At 48.9% G+C, this 19,079-nt stretch overlaps 1 protein-coding gene across 3 annotated transcripts in view; it reads left to right on the top strand.

Moving 5' to 3' along the window:
* The window catches only part of CLMN (calmin), a 127,170-nt gene that overhangs the window by 75,867 nt on the left and 32,224 nt on the right, over positions 1-19,079 (top strand). For all 3 annotated transcript variants that reach the window (XM_037831951.1, XM_037831953.1, XM_037831954.1), the window contains exons 2-4: positions 5,814-5,875; positions 11,431-11,526; positions 13,520-13,603. In XM_037831951.1, coding sequence (XP_037687879.1) covers positions 5,814-5,875; positions 11,431-11,526; positions 13,520-13,603 — 242 coding nt within the window. The remainder of the gene's footprint in view (positions 1-5,813; positions 5,876-11,430; positions 11,527-13,519; positions 13,604-19,079) is intronic.

Here is a 19,079-nt window from a genome sequence, read left to right on the forward strand (position 1 = left end):
ACGGGGTGTCATCGACCTGGAGCCAGGGTGGCCCGGGTTCAAATCCCGCTCTCCCGCCGAGTGGCCGGCCAGGTGCCTGAGTCACTTACCCTCTCAGAGCCTCAGGCACCTCATCTGCAAAATGGGGACAGTGCTCGACCAGCTTTATAGGGACGCTGAGAGGCTTCAGTGCTCGGCACACAGTCAGCGGTGGCGACCGTTCCTAGGCCCGCAGCTCCATCTTCCGGGCCTCGCGGCCTGCTCTGGAGGCTCCCTGATGCACAGCTCTCCTCCTCTTGCTTTGCTGTGGTCACTGAGGGAAAGGGAGCTCTCGTCCCTTGAGCCGCCTTGCAGCTCACTTGGAAGTCTTTGACCCTGTGGAACATTCCAGAGCACCGCCAGCTGAGCCCACCCCGCCTGGTGGCCCTCCATCTCCTGTTTTCCCCACGTCTGTGCAGGCAGCTCAGAAACCAGCACACAGAGATGAGGCCTCTGCCATCACTGCGACCCACCCAGGCAGCCTTCTCTGGAACAGATGCTCCCACTGACCCCCGGATGGACGTCAACGAATTAAGTCTCCCCTCCGGGAATTCTGATCTGCTGTCCTCTCAGGCCAAAGCCCCTCTCAGGAGAATCAGCGTCCTCCATACGGCATGGATTCAGAGAATAAAACCAGGCCAGAGGTCCCCGTTATCAGGAAGAACCCTTTGGAAAAACAAGGAAAGGAAATTGTTTCTTCCTGCCCAGTGCCAGCATGCCACTCCCCATGTGAGATCTCACGGAGTCTTCGCAGCGAGCCGGGGAGCTCTGCTTGTGTCCCCCTGTGGGTCGCGGGGCCTGCTGGCCGGCTCCAAGCTGCCTGCTCCTTCTCCTCCGCCACATGCAGGAGCCCACTGGGGCTCTCTAGGTGACTCGGAGAGACCTCAAGGAATCGTGCTGATTGTCCCTTCCTGCTGGGACTCGACTTCTCGAACTCTTTGCACCACTGTTACCTGCCAAGTTGGTTAAATGCAGATTTCTGGGCCTCAAACCCAGAGTGTGAGTCAGTAGGTCTTTTGGATGGGGTCCAGGAATTAGCATTTTAATGGTCACCCAGAGGCCTTTGATGTTGGTGATCCATGGGCCACACTTTGAGAAACAGATTCATCTGCTGATGCACATTGCAGTGGTATCCACAAGTATCTGTGTGCATCGGTTCTGTGTGTGTGTGTGTGTGTGTGTGTGTGTCTAGTTATGGAATGATGGTCAATAAAATGTCAGTAGTGGTCATCTCTGGGTTTACGTTTCAGGAGATTTTTAAATATGTTTCTTTATACTTTTAATTTTTTATGAGTGTATACTTTTTGCATACAGATAAAAGCTGTGAAGTCTTTTTCATTAGGATTGAGAATCTAAAATATTACAGGAGGAAGTAGGTTGGAGGGAAGTGTAGAGATGGGGGTGGAAGGCCACAAGTGGAAATGAATCTATTTTAGCTCCTGCGTCCCTCTGCTGGAGCAGGGGTGGAACATTTCAAAGCTAGGTGTGCCCCCGGCTCCTGAGAGGGCCTGTAGGGAGGCAGAATGTCACACTCTCCTTTTTAAAATTGTCTGTATTTGGCAAACCCGGAGCTGAAGTCAGGCTTGGGAGTTTGGGGTGGTCAAATCGAGCCAGTGAGCTGGGCCTCAGACCCTGGAGTCCTGCTGGGCCCACGGGCACCCCACCAGCTGGGTGGAGCTGGGGATGGCGATTTTACAGCCCTGCCGCTCCCCTCTTGTTGCCCAGTAAACTTACACCAGCCCCCACCAACACTCCTGGAGAGGCCCAGCCCCTTCCAGAGAAATGGTTTCCTACCCCTTTACAACGTGCTGGAGCGGTGGGGAAAGGGGGCCATTGGATTTATGGGAACTACATAAACTTTATGGAGTCTTGGCAGGCCAGAAGTAGAAAAGGCTTGCAGGATGGGGGTGTCGGTATTTTGAAATGGAGAAGGCCATGAAAGAGCGTCAGAGCATTGTGTTGAGACAGCAGACAAAATACCCAAAGTCCAGAGCATGCTTTGTGACTGGGTCAGGGGACTGACCTTCTTGGAGAGCTACTGGGGATGCTTTTCGGGGTGATCTCATTTAATCCCCAAAACAGTCCTGCAAGGGAAGCGTGGTTATCCTCATTCTGCAGAGAAGAGACCGAGGCAAAGATATTTTAAAAGTTGTAACCTTGCTCAAGGTTGTGCAGCTGAAGGGCAAGGCACCAAAGCGGATGTTCTGGGGCGCCTCAGATTCTCATGTGAGGCGTCCCAGTTTTAGGGCCAGGGAATATGGTGTCCATACCCTATTCCCGCTTGGTGACTACCTGCTATTCATTTGTCATTTGGTCTCCGTCCCCTGATTTCCTTTGGTTGTCACCTTGTCCCTCCCATTTGGTTTGTGCTCAGAATGGTTTTGGCCAGAATGGAAGTGAAGCCACCCAGAGGTTAGCTCCGAATCAGGGCAAGTTAGAGCCCAGAGTCTGGTCTGCCTTCAGGAGCCCTTCCTTGTCCCACTTCCACCTGGTGTCCACTGCAGGCCCTTTGGAGGACTGCCCCCTGGGGTCAGAGGTGACCCTCCCATCCCTGGCAGCACACGGAATTTCTAATTCCTTTCTCGGGCATATGTGCTATGTGACATCCATGTTTTTTCTCTCCTGCTTGGCCATGAATTCTTTGAGTGTGGATTCCGTGGATACTTAATTCCTCATCTCTGATTTTGCCCACAGGTCCTGGCCTAGTGCATGTAGCAGTCACTGAAGAAATACTTGCTGGGAGGATGGGGATGGATGGATGGCTGGGTGGGCAGATGAGACATGTACAGGCTACCTGACACCCACCTCTTCATCACACCCTCCAGTGCAGTTGCACTAACAGCCCAACCCGGGTCCTCTCAGGCTGTAACTAAATGCACTTCTGTTTCAGGGGACTCTCTCTGCTCCCTCTGAAACTGTATAGAGAAACCAGCCTGAGTGTTTGAAAGTGTGTGTGTAAATACTTTACAATCCCCCATAAACTTCTTTAAAGACAGTTGAGGGTGAAAGTATAAACCGGGGCAGCCTTTGGGGAGGGCAATTTGGAAGTAGCTATTAAAATTTTAAATGTGCCTACCCCTAAGACCCAGCAGTTCCACTTTTAGTTGTCAGGAGTAAGAAACACACTCATACGTCTGCACAAAGAACCATGCACAAGGATAATTATATAAGGATGCTCGTTGCTGCACTGCTGATAGTGAAAACCTGGAAATAGCCTAAGTGTCCATCAGCGGGGGATGGTAAATAAACAGTGGAACATTCATACTATGGATAACGCTGCAGCCGTTAGAGAGAATGAGGCAGATCTGGATGTGCAGACTCGGAGAAGTCTCAGATGGGGCTTGGGATAGGGGGCCCCCAAGTCTTCCATGACTCATGGATCTCCCAGGTGTTTCCCAGCTCCCTCTCATTTCTATCAACTTCTTTTGCTTTCTCCCTCCTCTCTATCCACAAAGCACAGTTTACTGGAATTATGTTTTTAATTCTTATGTCTGCTGCCAATGACCTTCTCTTGCAGAAAAGAGGGAAATGGAGAGAAAAGCAGTTTATGGGCATAATTACTGTCTGCTTGCTCTTCAATTAAAAAGATTGAAAGTCACAATATTAAAATTTGATTTATGGATACCACTGTCTACCTAATAATGAGACTGAGAGGAAAAAGTCTCATAGTTGTTACCGAAAACTGTAGCTTTCTCCCACCGCAGGAGATAAATTGTTTCTCATTTTCTTATTGCAAGAGAAAATGTGAAATGGTTTTAAACATATGTGATGTGTGCTTCCAACATGTTGAAATCCAGAAGTTAGTAATTTAATAGTTGTCTGGTTCGGGCATTTTAAGGAAGCTTCCTGAGGGTCTGACAGCTCGAAGCTGAGGCAGCTGCTGCTGGAGCCCGCCAGGTACCCCACCCGGGGAGGCCGACCCATCACAGAAACTCTCCTGTCCTCTCGGGCACCGAGACAGTTAATGCCAGAGCTCAGGAGGGAGAGGACACAGAATCCAGAGTGACAAGGGTGTCGTCCGAGTCCCAGCTTTGCTGCATATTGATTCCTTGACCCTGAGTTTCTTCATCTGTAAAACAGGAATGACAACCTTACTAACTGTGACCTTGCGTGAGCTACAGCATCTCTGGTGCCTCTGTTTGCCCACCTGAAGGTTACAATAGAATGTGGTGCTTTGGAGCAGTGTACCCCAGAAAAACATGTTCATAAATGTAATCCCATTCCTGTGGGTGTGAGCCCATCGTAAGCAGGACCAGTTAAGGTGTGGCCCACCTCAGTCAGGATGGGTCTTAATCCTGTTACTGGAGTCCTTAATAAGTGGAAATGAAATTCAGACACAGAGAGAGAAAGCCATAGGGAGCGAGAGCCACAGGTCAACGGAACCTAGAAGAGAAGAAAGAGGCCAGGAGAGGCCGCTGTGAATTCGTATGTGACAGACGAGCCTGGGATCCAGGATCACTGGCAGCCAGTCCCGGAATGCCAGTCTTTGGGAAGAAAGCATTGCTTTGATGACACCTTGATTTAGACTTTCCTAGCCTTGAAACCATGAGCTAATAAATTCCCATCGTTTAAGCCAATCCATTGCATGGTATTTGCTTGTGCAGTCAAAGAAACCAAAACATACTACCTACTGCAGAGGGTGGCAGAGGGATGAAATTAGTTAACGCATGTGATTTGCTTTAGATCAGTGCCTGCTGCATAGCAGATGCTCGGGATTTCTTTTTTGTTTTCATTATTATGACTATTCTTAGTATGATTGCATTCTCCTCGGCCATAATTGGCAGAGCTGGAACTCAAACCCAGGGCCCCTGCTTCCACTTCCAGGGAGCTGGCTGATGCAGGCTGCACAGACCTGGGTGTGGTTCCCAGCTCTGCCCCTCTCCAGCTGATGTCCTGGGCAAGTCAAGTTCACCTCTGTGTGCCCCATTTTGTCTGTCTGCAAAATAGTAGTTCCTGCCTGGCACGGGTGTTATAAGGTTTAAAGATTAATGTGAACAAAGCACCTGGGATGCAATTAGTGCTTGGCAAATGGCAGTTGCCCTTGACAATGAAAGATCTTTTCTTAAAAAACCTGTCTGGGTATCCTCTGCCCTGGAGGCAGTATCAGTTTCTGTCTAATACCCACCATGGCTCTGTTGCAGATGCTCCTGGAGGGTGCAAAATCTTCCCTGCCTTTAAAAACAATAACAAATAATAATAATAATAATAAGTAGCAGCCATTGTGCCAGGGACTGCATAGAACATGATACGCAGAGTCGCTGGTTTCCTTACCCAGCCTGAGCACTGCCAGCTGCCTCCCCATCCTCGTCATACAAAACGAGATGAGGCCCAACTCCAGCTTACAGGTTGGGAGAGGATGGAGTGCAGAGGCCAGCCCTGAGCCATTCGATTCTTCCTGCCACACTCTGGCCCATTCCAAATTTTGGCCCCCCTACCCCAACCCGCCTCTCCTCTATGCCACCTCCTCAGACCCCTCCCTGCCGTGCAGTGGGTGGGCAGTAGCATCGCCATGTGGTTTTAATTCTTATTTCTGACCGTTGCTTTTTTAACCTGGTCAAATGCCCGAATGCTCGTACTCCGTTCTGTAGACCGTTTTATCCGTGTGTCTGAATTTGTGGGTTAAATGGATCCTGGGTCCCAGAGCCCCTTGCCAGCCCCCTCTCGGAAGGAGTCTGTTCTCATATGGGACCCGCCGGGCCTCCCAGGCCCTCCTCCAGGGATCTGCCCTTGGAGCGGGCAGGTTGGGATTTTGCACCTATTTCTTTCACCCTGCTGACGGCATGTCTTTTTTTCAGTTGAAAGGGAAAATGTGCAGAAGAAGACCTTTACTCGGTGGATAAATCTACATCTAGAAAAGGTAAGCAGGGTACTTACCTTTTTTTTTGTTGAGGGATGGATTCATCTGTAGCTGAGTTTGCAGTTCAGTAGAGCAATGAGGGGAAAGGTTGTGTTCTTACCTGCTGTTGTTTGTGTAAATACTTATTGGGTGCATTCTCACTGCAGGGTACTGGGCTGGGTACTGGGAACAGGGAGGTCAATGAGACTGAGATGTGGTGGTTCTGCCCTCCTGGCATTATCAGTCCAGCTGGGAACAGAGAAGTCCTATCTTTAAATAGGAATCAATGAGCAAACGTTAGGGGATACTTGTTGAGTACCCCAATTCTTCTGTGGGGAGGAAGGGGGGGACGGTGGGCTTTCCATCATCTTGACTCAGGAGGGATGTTCTCAAGAGCCATTTGCAAGTGTTTTGATTGATTATGCAAGAACTCTCGCCACCTTTTAACAGAGCCACATTCCCTTGTGTAATCATCGAATATTGCTATTAATTAATCCTATTAGCTGCCCCTTCACTCTGCCTCAAGTTCCTGCCCAGTGCTTCATACAGGCTGTCTCCTTTGATCCTCACAGCAACCCACATTGCCCTCCCCGCCTTTTAGAAATGGGGAAACAGAGGCACAGAGGAATGGAATGGTTTCCTGAAATCCCACAGAACTTTTTCTGTGGGTTCTTCTGGGTCATAAACTTAGCTGTCCTTCCCGTGCCCCCAACACTTTTTTTTAACTAACATTCTTTGGCCAGTGGTTGAATTGCATTTTGTCTGCCAGCTTCATGCACACACCGTAAAACAAAAGCTGCTGAACCAAGTCCTCCTGTGAATGAGCCCAAAGACTGGAAGCAGCGGTGGGCCAGGGTCCTGGTCGAGAAGGGGACGGAGCAGGGAGAAAGGGCTGAGCAGGTGCGGACGCCCAGCCTCCTCACACGCAGGTTCGCCTGCAAGGCTGTGGATTCCAAACTCCCCAGGCTGGAGGGAGGAGGGGGCGTCCTTCTCTTTTTAGGAAAGCTGATTTATTGGGATTCATTTTTACTCACTTCACTTCTTATCTCCTACTATGTGGTTCTCCAAACATATGCAGTCAATAGCCTCACTTATTTACTGGGTTTAGGTTATATATATATTATATTTACATATATATTTTTTCTTCTCTCCTCTTCATAAAAGGTACTAGAGTAACTATGGGACTACTTCTAGGTAACAAAAAAGAAAGGTTCTTCAGAGGAAATAATTGATCTGGTTAGAAAACAGAGGAAAGAATTAGGGCTTTTAGGAAGTGGAGCTCTTAACTGAAATTCTAATTCACAGAGTTTGCCTGTGGGGCTATACTAGTTCCCTAGCAAGCAGGTGACCACCCACCTCTCTGTACTCACCTGTGCAATGGGTTGGGTTACTCAATCCAGCCACTTACTGCAGGACACCCTGCCCTCTTCCGGTGACTCTGTGTATCACGGGGGAAGCATTATATATCACCTGCCAGTTGTTTTGACTCTTGTTGTATTTTCAGCAGTGTTCGTAAAGCAAAGTGTTATTTCTGGGAAAAAGGAAAACCATTCCCCAACCTGAGTTCACTGAACACCTAAATAAATGCCTGACGTGCGTCAAGGTAGCTGGAAATTCCTGCTGGTGGACGGTGCACAGCCATGGAGTATTTCTCATTGTTTTTCTAAATGAAAAAGTAAACACAGAAATGCTCAAAGGAAACACCAGGCATCCCCTCCCCACTGGGAATGAACCTCGGTTGGCGCTGATCAGATGAAGGATTTCTCGTTGGCCGTGCTCCCACCCCTTTTCAGGGGAGGTGGGTAGTGCCCACTCCAGAAGATAAATCTGATAGCACTTGAAACCGATGCCTAATAAAGAGGGCAAGATTAACAGCCATGTTTCCAACCTTGAGACTTTCAAGAACAGCTTTTCATGTAAAGGAAACCCGGGAATTCCTTGGTGGATTGGGCTTAACTGCAATTTGAAGGCTGTCAGAAATATTTACTGAGTCTCTGGCTTCTGAAAAAGTTCCTTAATTTACCAAACGACTTAGCTCATGAAGAAACCCTGGGGGTGCTGTTTATTTGGTCATACCAATCTCATGAAGCCCGTGGAACGTTCTGGGCCCCAGGACTGTTTTCACTGGAGCCGTTTCAGTTTCTCCTCCTGCCACATCGCGGGAGAGACCTGGGCCAAAGCCGTGTCTGACGGGGCTGGGGCTGCTGCTGCCTGCGGAGGCCCTTTCGGGAGCTGGCAGTGGAAATTATTCTTCAGGTTTAACTCCGAATAAGGCTTGGCCACGGTTGGGACTGCTAACTGGAAATTTTGTGAGTCTGTTTCTCAGGGGCAATTTTGCTCAGGTCTCGTGTTCTCTGCCTGGCGTTCACGGGAATGACGTTTCCGCCAGAGCTTCAGTAACCCGACCCCATCCTGCCTGGCGGGGAATGTGCTCTGGGCGCGTTGGGAGTTGGCAAAGAAAATGCTTTGCCTTTTGGTACAAAGTCATTGTTGTCCTTGAAGCAAAAGCCTTTTCTATGTACCTGTGGGGAAGGGGGCTCATATAAGGGGTGGGGAGATGCCACTTTCCTTAATAAAAAATAAAACACAGACCCTCCAAGGCTGCTGGGGCGGGAAGGATGCTTTCCTGGAAGAAAGGGGGCAGGACCTCAGTCCCACTGTGTTTCTGGGATTTACCTTACCCCTCTCCCTTACCCCGGGCCTTGGGGGCACTCCCCACCCCCCATTAATCCTGTCCCATCTGTGAACACCCACAGCCCCCCGTCATACCCAGGAGCAGAGGTAGCTCCTCGGCGGCCTGTACCAACATTGTCAAAGGCCCAGTACCAAGAGGTAAACAGAGGATTTATGCCTGGGCTGGGGTCCCTTTAAAAATGCAGCTTCCTGAGCCCTGCTCCCCCAGATTCTGTGGCGGCAAGGCCTGACCACTCTGGCTTAGAGGAATTGTTTTCAAGCTCATTTAATCCACTGAAACCTGTCTTCAAGCAGTCTTACCTAGAGCCCTAAATGAAAGCCAGAAAGAGCTGAGCCTCTCCTGTTGAAGGGGGTGCAGTGGGATCAACCCCAATGAAGGCTGGGTTCCATGGAACCCAGTTTGCAAATCTCTGCGCTGGCGCATCTGACCATCAAATTCCAGCAGCCCAGCAAGCTCCTGGTGGACACCAGGTTTAACCACACCAAGCCTTGGCCCAGCAAGAAAGGCAAGCCAGGCTTCTGCCCCTTTCCCACCAGGGCCCACTCGCACACCTGTCCTGTTTGGGGAGTGCCTTTTTTCTCCGGGGCCTGGGTGACCTGGGGCTGGGAATGTCATATGCTGCCTCAGGGATCCCAGGAAGAGATGGAGGGGCAGAGAAGATGACAAAGCACAGCTCACCATGAAACGTCTTCCTACTCACCCTGAGGCCATTACATGTATCTCTCCAAGTTAGATGCCTTCCTAAGCCATGCTCCCAAGCTCAGCCAGAAGGAAGCCACTTCAGAGGAGGCTGGGTTTTTCTGTTGATATTAATCTGGAAAGGCTGGCGCATCATTGAGTTGTTGCATCCTAGCCCCAGGCATCTGAGCTGCGTCAGATTCCTAACCTGACCTCACAGACAAGGTGGCTCAGGCCCAAGGCCAAGGCCCCTGGTGAGGGCAGAGCCAGGATTTTCCTGTGCATGTGACTCCCTTGCTTCTCAGTGAAGGGTATGCATTGGATAATGTGCATCTCAATATACACCTCAATGTGGTTTCTCTCCAGAGGGGGTGGGTGTGGCATTCAACTGGTTAATTTTTTTTAATACAACTTAGTTTGATTTGTTATATAAGCCTGTACTACTTTTTTTAAAATGCAGTTATATTGAGATATAGTCACATACCATACAATCATGCGCAGTGTACAATCACCTGTTCACGGTACCATCATGTAGTTGTGCGTTCATCACCACAATTTTTGAACATTCTCCTTACTCCCCAAAAAATAAGAATAAAAGTAAAAGTAAAAAAGAACACCCAAAGCATTCCATTACCCCCATCCCACCCAATTTTTCATCTAGTTTTTATCCCCATTTTTCTACTCATCTGTCCATGCAAAGGACAAAGGGAGTATGAGCCACCAGGTTTTCACAATCACATGGTCACACCATGTAAGCTATGTAGTTATGCAGTCATCTTTAAGAATCAAGGCTACTGGGTTGCAGTTCAGCAGTTTCAGGTATTTCCTTCTAGCTATTCCAATACACTAGAAACTACAAAGAGATATCTATATAGTGCATAAGAATGCCCTCCAGGGTGACCTCTTGACTGCATTTGAAATCTCTCAGCCACTGAAACTTTCTTTTGTTTCATTTTGCTTACCCCTGTCTGTCAAGAAGATTTTCTCAATCCCACGATGTTGGGTCCAGGTTCATCCCCGGGAGTCATGTCCTGCTTTGCCAGGGAGATTTATATCCCTGGGAGTCCTGTTCCATGTAAGGGGGAAGGCAATGAGTTTACCTGCTGTGTGGGCTTAGAGAGAGGCCACAGCTGAGCAACAAAAGAGGTTCTCTGGGGGAGACTGTTAGGCATAATTATAAGCAGGTTTAGCCTCTCCTTTGCAGTAACAAGCTTCATAAGGGCAAGCCCCGAGATCGAGGGCTCAGCCTACTAAATTGGTAATCCTCAATGTTTGTGAGAATATGTAATAACCCAGAGCCTGTACTACTTTTGTAGTTAAATAATAAATTTAAGTACTTACACATCATACACATAGAAATTGGCCTCAGCCTTTTGGGTTCCTAACAGACCTGGAAGCCTGAGGGTGGAGGAGCGTCCTCCCTCCCACCCCCAAGCCCCCTGTTTGCCCACCAGCTGTTTGTCCACACCCCTCCCCTTGCCCCCAACCAAAGCACACACACCAGCCACCTCCCTGGCTTCCTCTGTCAAGGGTCCCACCACCTCCAGACTAGGAGTAAATATTGTCAAAGTGACAACAGGGATCTCAGGAGGCTGCTCATGCAAGACCCTGTGCCAGGCCAGAGCTGGGAGGGAACCTGCTGGCATCAGACTAGAGACCCAAGAGCGTCTGACCTAAGGGTCGTGTCCTTGCAGTGTGGCCTGAAGCAGGAAATGGGCCCAAGAGCTTACTTGACCACATGCCTGACCAGCCTCTTAGAACCTCAGTTCCCCCAAATCTGAAGCAAAGGGTTGGCACCAGATAATTTCAGGTGATCCCTAATAGAATTATTTTATTCTACCAAAGGCTGTAATTAAGACATGCCATTTCTTTCTACACTTAAGGAGAAATATGGATGTTACCCAATCTTGTGGTCTGAGATCTCAAGTTCAAAGGGTCCCACAGGTCCTTGTTCGGCTGACCACCTGATGCTGAATCTCCTCCACGGCGCCCCTGGCAGGTGGCTCTGTGTCCACTGCTCGGGCATCCGGCCCTCCAATGTGACAGGCTTACAGCCTCCTATGACCTCCTCGGACAGGCTTACTACCTGTAGGCAGATCTGAATGCTTGGAAGTCTTGTCTCGATCTGAAACCTGCATCTCTGAAATAGTTTAGTGGATATACAGGTCATTAATCAGCTGTTTTCTTTCCTCTTCTTCCTTAGTGCAACCCACCTCTAGAAGTTAAAGATTTATTCGTTGATATACAAGATGGCAAAATCCTAATGGCTTTGTTAGAAGTCCTGTCTGGGCAAAATCTGGTATGTATGTCTCAAAAAGGTCAGGAAGAAATAAAATGCAAAGGAAAACACTGTCGAAGATTTTTTCCCCGTTATCTATCTATCTACATATATCCTATAACCAGGAACTTTGAAGTCTGACATTCCTTTATCAATGTCTAAGAGTGACACAATTATGTGTAGTACACATTTCTATTTTAGTAAGTAAATAAAAGTCCAGTGTTTTCTGTGAGTCTGATATGGCTAAAGATTGGAACTAGATAAAGTTTAGCTTACGCAGCCCTTCTATTAACTGGAATGACAGCTAAGAATCAGGAAGATTGAGGATAAAGTCCTCATACCAACAAAATTCTAATATCAGCCCTGAGGCTAAAACCAGAACTGCTGGCTTCCAGAACATGCTCGCCATGATAGTCTGACTCAAGTTTAGCCCAACTAGCTGATCTTGACATTCACTTGACTTTGGACTTGAGCCAAGCCTCTCCATGTCACATATGGCCATTGCATGCATTGGTCCTCTTTCTCCCCTACACATACAGCAGTTCCTCAGTCTCAGCTCTGTTGACCTTTTGGGCTGGAGAATTCTTTGTTGTGGCGTACTGTCCTGTGCATTGCAGGATGTTTAGCAGCATCCCTAGTGCCTACAAACTAGATGCCAATGGCATCCCCCAGTTGTGACTATCACAAATGTCTCCAGATATTACCAAACATCCCCTTGGGGAAGATGGGGCAAAATGATCCTGCCCAAAATGCCCATGCGTTGAGACTGAGAAGCCCTGTTCTAAAGTCAAGCGTTTGATTTGTCTGAGGTGATCCACTGTAGCTAATCCAAAGGGGTAACAATGAGGTCACAACATGACCAAACCGTATCCCCAACTTCTGTTCTGAGACTTAACGTAGTTGGAATCTTGAAAGCCCATCCCACCTCTGCTTTCCCAGCAGCAACATGGGACATACTGATTCACTGCCTTCCAATGGGACCGTGTGTGCAAAGGCACATGATTCTAAGGAAGGTTGGATCCATTGTAGTCAAAAAAGTATTTGGTTTCTTAGCATGTCTCCAGTAAGCCAGTGGAATGGTCCCCAAAAGGCTTCCTGAGAAAGTGTATTCTGGTCCCTTGTTCTGTGTTCCCATCACTCAGCCTCCCCATTTTGTTGCAGGGTGGTCTACAGCTGTATGCCCCTGGTGGGCATGGGTTGGGAGTCTTTGATTCCTGAGTTGATGCACACTCAGTGGGGTGGGGGTGGTGAGACACCCCAGCCAAGAGCTGGCCTTGACTTTCCCATCAGCTCGGCCTGACACCAACACCCACAGTTCGCTTTGTGATGTAAGATCCCCACCTAGAGAGCACTGAGGAGCTTCCATTGAGAATAAGTCTAGTTGGATTGCGCTCCTAGTACGTAGAACTAGTGTTTTCAGATTTTAGCTTCTCCCAAGTCTCCCTTCTTCTCCTCCTCCTCCTCCTCCTTTTTTTTTTTTTTTTTTTTTTTTACCTGAAATAACTGTCCACAAAGCTCTTGGCTAGAAAACAGAAACATCTGGTACTTGCTGGATGATTTAGCAGCTGTGTGGTGATGCTTACAGCTGATGCTCCCTGACCTGACAAAAGGCATCAGGGCAGCGAAGAGAAAATGTTCCTGAAGGTCTCTGGAGAAGTGAGGAATATAAAAAGTCAGCAGCTGGGTCAGAGAGAAAAATTTGACAAATTTGTCCCTTGTTTAACACACTTTGGTTCTCCCTATTCACCAGCTCAAGTGAGTTAAGTCCCAAGTATCATAAATACGGACAACCTTTGAGGGCCTTCTGATGTCACAGTTGTAATTGTAATTCCCAAGATGCATAAATACACGTGGATTTGGAGGCAGCCCAGGTGGGTGTTAGCTGTGAGCCCTGTACTTTCTCCTGAAATTACGGTGAAAAAGTAAAGAAAGAGAAAAGCACGCACGGCAGCCCCATTTCTGCATTTTTAACGTGCCTATTTTTGTTTTGTTTGTTGTTTCTTGTGTTTTATAGTTGCATGAATATAAATCCTCCTCCCATCGTATTTTTCGGTTGAACAACATAGCGAAAGCACTTAAGTTTTTGGAAGATAGCAATGTAAGTATTTGAAACGCGTCTTGTTAACCCAGGTCTTTTCTGTTACAAAGGGGCATAATTTGAAGCTTTAGTGCTGATCCCAAGAGAAGCATGAGAAGGGGACTCTGCTATGATAAACTGAGCTATGTTTAAATTTAACAGAAACTACTCAGGTAATTTATCTGTTGGGATATGGTCACATTCATCAGGATTAAAACTTTGCAGGACATTTAGTCAAGAACAGGGCACAGCAGCTGACTGGCTGTCACATTTTCAGAACTTAGCTGATTTTTTTTTTCTTTTTCATTCCTTTGAATAATAGTATGGGAAACAGAATGTACAGCTGTCACCTGGAGCTCAGAATATGAGAGAAGCAAATGGGAAAAAGGGTTCAGTGAGACAGGGGGAAAAAATTACAAAGTGTTCCCTTCTTTGCTGTAACTTTCTAAACTTAAATTAGATTTTTCTGTGTTCTGAACTCGGCTTCATGTCCTTCAGGAATGAGTAGGGGTGGCTGTAGAGGGTGGAAATTTCCAAAGCTCCCTTTTCATTAGATTTCACCAATGAATCTGGGTAAAAAAAAATCCCGTGGCTTGCTTGATGCAACAGCATGGATAGTAAAACTTCACTGTAAAGTGTAATTCACTTGGGATTCTTAATGATAAGCAGCAGAAATGGAACCTGTCTGATTTAAACAGAAGAGGAATGTGTTGTAAGGATGCCGAAAAGCTCGCAGGATGCTTGACGGCCTGGAGAAGCAGGGATGGAACTCAGGAATGCCAGGCTCTGGCACCAACACCAGTGTCCCTGGGAGACATCGCCACCACCCCTGCAGCCCCTGGAATAAGCTCTCCCCCGTGTCTCTCTCAGCGTCGCTCGCTCCACCTTCCAAGTCCTGGGCTGGAGCGTCTGGCTGCCAAGCCTGGGTCCCAGCCCCGTGCCAGCTGCTGGGGGCTTGGGAAGGAAGTGCCTCTGTGGCCTTTTGGCTTCCGAAGAGGGAGGTAGGTTCTGCCTTCTATAGCCATATGGTGGGGAAAGGGAGGAGATCCAGATGCTGATGGCCCAGAAGCACGTCGCCTCCACTGAAAACAGCTCCCCTTTGTGTGGAGCCAGTTACACCGCCAGCCTGCACCCTGGCACGGTGCTTAGGAGAGAGCACAGGCTTGGAGCACGGCCACCTCGGTTTCAAGTCATGGCGCTCCCCCACTTCCTGCAGGAAAACGGTGGGAAAATCATGAAGCCTGTCTAAGCTTCTGTGTCCTCATCGGTAAAAGAGAGGTGACAGTAAGAACGCTACTCAGGAGGCTTGAATGTGCCAACCCAGGATCAGCTAATGGTCGGCACGGAGGGAAGGCTCTGCCAGCCTTGGCTCTTGCTGTGTCACCTGCTCCCAGGAGCATCTCTGACTCCTGCCTGCTCTTGGGGACAGCATTCTGCTTGGCTCTTCTGAGCAGCATCCACCCCTGAACTGTAAAGGGCACATGGGACCTTCGGACAGCCGCCCCAGGCACTTGCTCATCCTTCCACCTTTGCTGACTCCTAAGGAATCGCCTACTGTATCCACTGTTTCCTGGGGCTCCCGTAACACTACCAGAAACCGGGGGGCTTAACACAACAGACATTTATTCTCTCTCGGTTCAGGCTGGAAGTCTGAAGTCAAAGTGCTGGCAGATTCCCTCTAAATCCGTCTGTTCGTGCCTGTCCCCTGGCTTCCGTGGTGGCTTGCTGGCAGTCCGTGGTGTTCTCTGCCTCCTTCGACACCTGACCTTCTCCCCTGCGACTCTGTCTATCTGTGCCAGTTGTCCTCTTCTTGTCTGGACACCAATCACATATTGGGTCAGGGCCCATCCTAATCCAGTGTGGCCTCAGCTTCACTAATAACATCTTCAAAGACCCAAATAAAGTCTCACTCATGGGACCGGGCGTTAAGACTTGAACATGTCTTTTTGGAAAATACAGTGCAACCCTTCTTAAGTCCTGCAAGCAAATCTCCCCCTGCCTTTGTCAGAATTACCCAGGTAGGTTATAGGCTTGCTTCCAGGTACCGTGCAGGGCACCTCTGCTGAGTGTCTCCCGGGGGCCTGGAGCAGGGCTCGTAGTTGGGGTGGGGGTGGGGGTGCATAAGAAATGCATCTCACCCTTCAAGGGACTTAGAGCTGGCAGAAGAGACATCATGTGGACAAAAGGATGCACTTTTCCCCAGAGCCCCACAAGGAGACTATCCTGCTAAGGCGAAAATGAGCAGCCGAGCCTGGGGGAGCAGGCAGAAGGGCCCCCTGGGGAGCAGGACCAGCCTGTGCCCAGGTGTGGCCATGCCAGGGAGCACAGCCAGGGCTCGGATGGCCTGGCCCGGACACGTCACAGTCAGAGCCCGGCCCCGGCCATGGCATCCAGTGGATACTCCACACGTTTCCCAAACACTCTGTAAGAGCTTTGGTCACCAGGCTGCTGTGACAAATACACACAATGGGTTGGCTTAACAACAGGAATTTATTGGCTCGTGGTTTTGGAGGCTGGAATTCCAACACCAAGGTGTTTCCTGTAAGGCTGTGCTCTCCCCTGGGGTCTATAGCCTTCTGGTGCTGGCTTTCCCCAATCCTTGGGGTTCTCGGCTTACGACTGCACCTCTGACACGTGGCCATCTCTCTCTCTCTTTCTTTGCGTCTTGTGTCTCCTCTTCCGGTTTGCTGCTGACTTTCTACTGCTGGTTCCTCTGGCTGTGTCTGGATTTCCTCTCTTAATCAGCCCTCCCGTCACAGGATTCAGGCCCATCCTCACTCAGGTTGCCCACACCTTAATAGGATTTTAGAAGATCCTGCTCACAGGAGTCTGCACATTAACTGACAATATATTTTTAAAGGGTCTTGTTTACAAATGAGTTCCTACCCACAGGAATGCAGATTAAGATTAAGAACATGTTTTTGTTGGGGTACATAATTCAATCTACTACAAGCACGATGGCACATTAAATCTGCACTGCCCCCCTTCTTGTTAATTAGAGAATCTGGAAAGATTCCGTATGCAGGTGTGGTCTACCAGCTGTGTGCCCCATTTGGCCCCCATCTACCAAGTGGGCAGAACAGGTAACAGCCCAGGGGGAAGGTGAGCACAGGTGAGCATGATAGGTAGCAACACATTTCAGATGCAGTCTCGGGCCCATTCCCCAAATTCACAAAAACTGGGCATGGGCCTTGCTGCCCCTTCCTGCCCCACTGTCCCAGCTCAAGGGAGAAGAGGCCCCAAGGGCTCTGCCAAGCCAAAGCAGTGCCCAGAATGGGGTGACCAGGGCAGGAGGGGACAGTGGCCAGGTCCTGTGAGCTCCCGGATCCAGGTGGTGTTAGGCTGCTGGGTTCTCCCCCCTCTCCCCGTGATGAGACGCCCCAGGGCACAGAGCTTTCTCTCAAGTCAGAGATCGGCTGCCCCACAGAACCAGCTCTGTGGCCTACAGCAAGTCATTCACCCTCTCTGAGCCTCAGCTTTGTCACCTGTGAAATGGGGATGATAGTATCCCTTGAACTGGTTCTTATGAGCATGGAATGAACTAAGCCTTGAAAATCACTTAGCAGGGACCCAGTGTCCCCCAGGGGAAGCTACTGTCACAAAGACCAATATTGCTGTCCCAGCCCCGAGCTTTCCCCCCAGCTGGCTGCACCAGCCTGAAGCGGGAGGATGTTCCATAAACCACTTGTTCAGCCTGGAAAAACCCATTGAGTTAGGAGGAGGAGGAGGATGTCATCGAAGCACTTGACTGCAGCCTGGCTATGAAGTTGTCTGTTGACTGTCGATCACTAGAGACAGGACACCCAGGCAAGGTGTTTGGGCATGTCTGCTCCAGGGGGCCTTGCAACCGCCACCTTCCCTGCCCAGGTTCCCCATGTCGTGGGCAGGAGAGGGCTTTATTCTCCACATGACCCCCCGCAAATCCGAGCTGGCCTCTTCTAGCACGGGAAGGCGGGTCCACCCCTCTCTGCCCCCTTTCTGGATGGATCTCCATTATGCTCAGTGCACCCTGCAAGGCAGTTCTGACATTTCTCACTTTGGAACATTTTCCGCAAACCTCAGCACAGATGGCCTTGGCTATCGGTTGTCCTTTCGGTTTTCTCCAGGCAGCGAGAAGGCCAGGGGTGATCAAGTTGCCTCACCGCTTTGATTCCCCTGCCCTGGAATGGGTTCAGGAAGCCAACCAAGATGGAGGAGCTGTCGGAGGTAGAGGGTTAGGAGAAGAGGAGGCAAAGTGTCACAAGTAATTCACCACGTGCACTGCTGACGAGTGTAGACAGAATACTGGACCCGCATTTTACTGGATGTGTTATTCACGATAAATTGACTACTTCCTTCCTGGCTTCCAGCCCACCAGCAAGGAGCCCGGGTTGTCTGAATTCCATGCGTGGCATCCGTACGCAGAACAAACCTCAGCCAGGGACCTCAATCTGCTTCAACCCAGGCTGAGCTGATTGGTGTTGTCAGAAGCTCCCAACAAACTGATAGGATCAGAGACCAGGGTCAAACCTTTTAAAAAGCCACGAGAGAAAGGGAATAAATGAGGGAAAAGAGCAGTCTTCATAGGAGAAGCTCTCTTCATTTTTACTTTCCCCAGTCTCCCAGGCAGAATTTTGCAGGGCGGATCTGAAAGTATACCTTGACTTTCTTGATTTCCTCTCTCTTCCACCTGAAGAATGGTTTTTGTATTTGTTGAAGATTGTTAAAAGGAAAAACAAAAAGTAGAAGGAAAAAAATGTGACAGAGACCGAATGTGGCCTGCAAAGCCTGATATTCTTATTTATCAGCCCTTTACAGAAGAAGTTTGCGGCCCCCTGTTCTATGTCCTTAGATTTTGTTTGCAGAATAAATTGATGGCTTAGTTTTTAGTAGTCCTCAATCTTGAGCATGCATTGGAATCACCTGGAGGGCTTGTTAGAACACAGATTGCCTGGGCCCTATCCCAGAGTTTCTGATTTAATAGGTCTGGGGAGGAGCCCGAAAATTTGCATTTCTAGCAAGTTCCCAGGTGACCCTGATGCTGCTTGTCCAGGTACCAGACTTTGCAAACCACTGCCTCAGGGATTTACCAAGAGCATCATTCTGCGGTTAGAACACAGTTAAATAAATAGGTAATTCCCTGAGCATTTCTACAGAATGCTGTTTTAACCGACCAATAGGACATTTTATAACGATGCAGAAATTCTCGTACAAGCCTCATCACAGCATGCTAGTTGTGATAACGATGGAGTGATTATTATCTTGTCCATCTGTGGTCCATGATTGCATGTCCAGTGCTTTGTGTTTGTTCTGGGTCATTAAACCTTGTGGTCTGAGATTTTGCTGTAGCATGCAGACAAACCTATTGTACTTACCATCTCTCCTTAGAAAAGAATACTAAAACCTCACTAACTGGGAGACCCTGGGCACCTTATTTTAAACCTTTCTGAAATTTCCTTACTTGAAATGTAGAGATAATAGCAGACCCTATATCGTAGGGTTATGGTGAGAATTGCTG

This window comes from Choloepus didactylus, chromosome 4, assembly GCF_015220235.1.
Source record: "Choloepus didactylus isolate mChoDid1 chromosome 4, mChoDid1.pri, whole genome shotgun sequence".
NCBI lineage: Eukaryota > Metazoa > Chordata > Mammalia > Pilosa > Megalonychidae > Choloepus > Choloepus didactylus.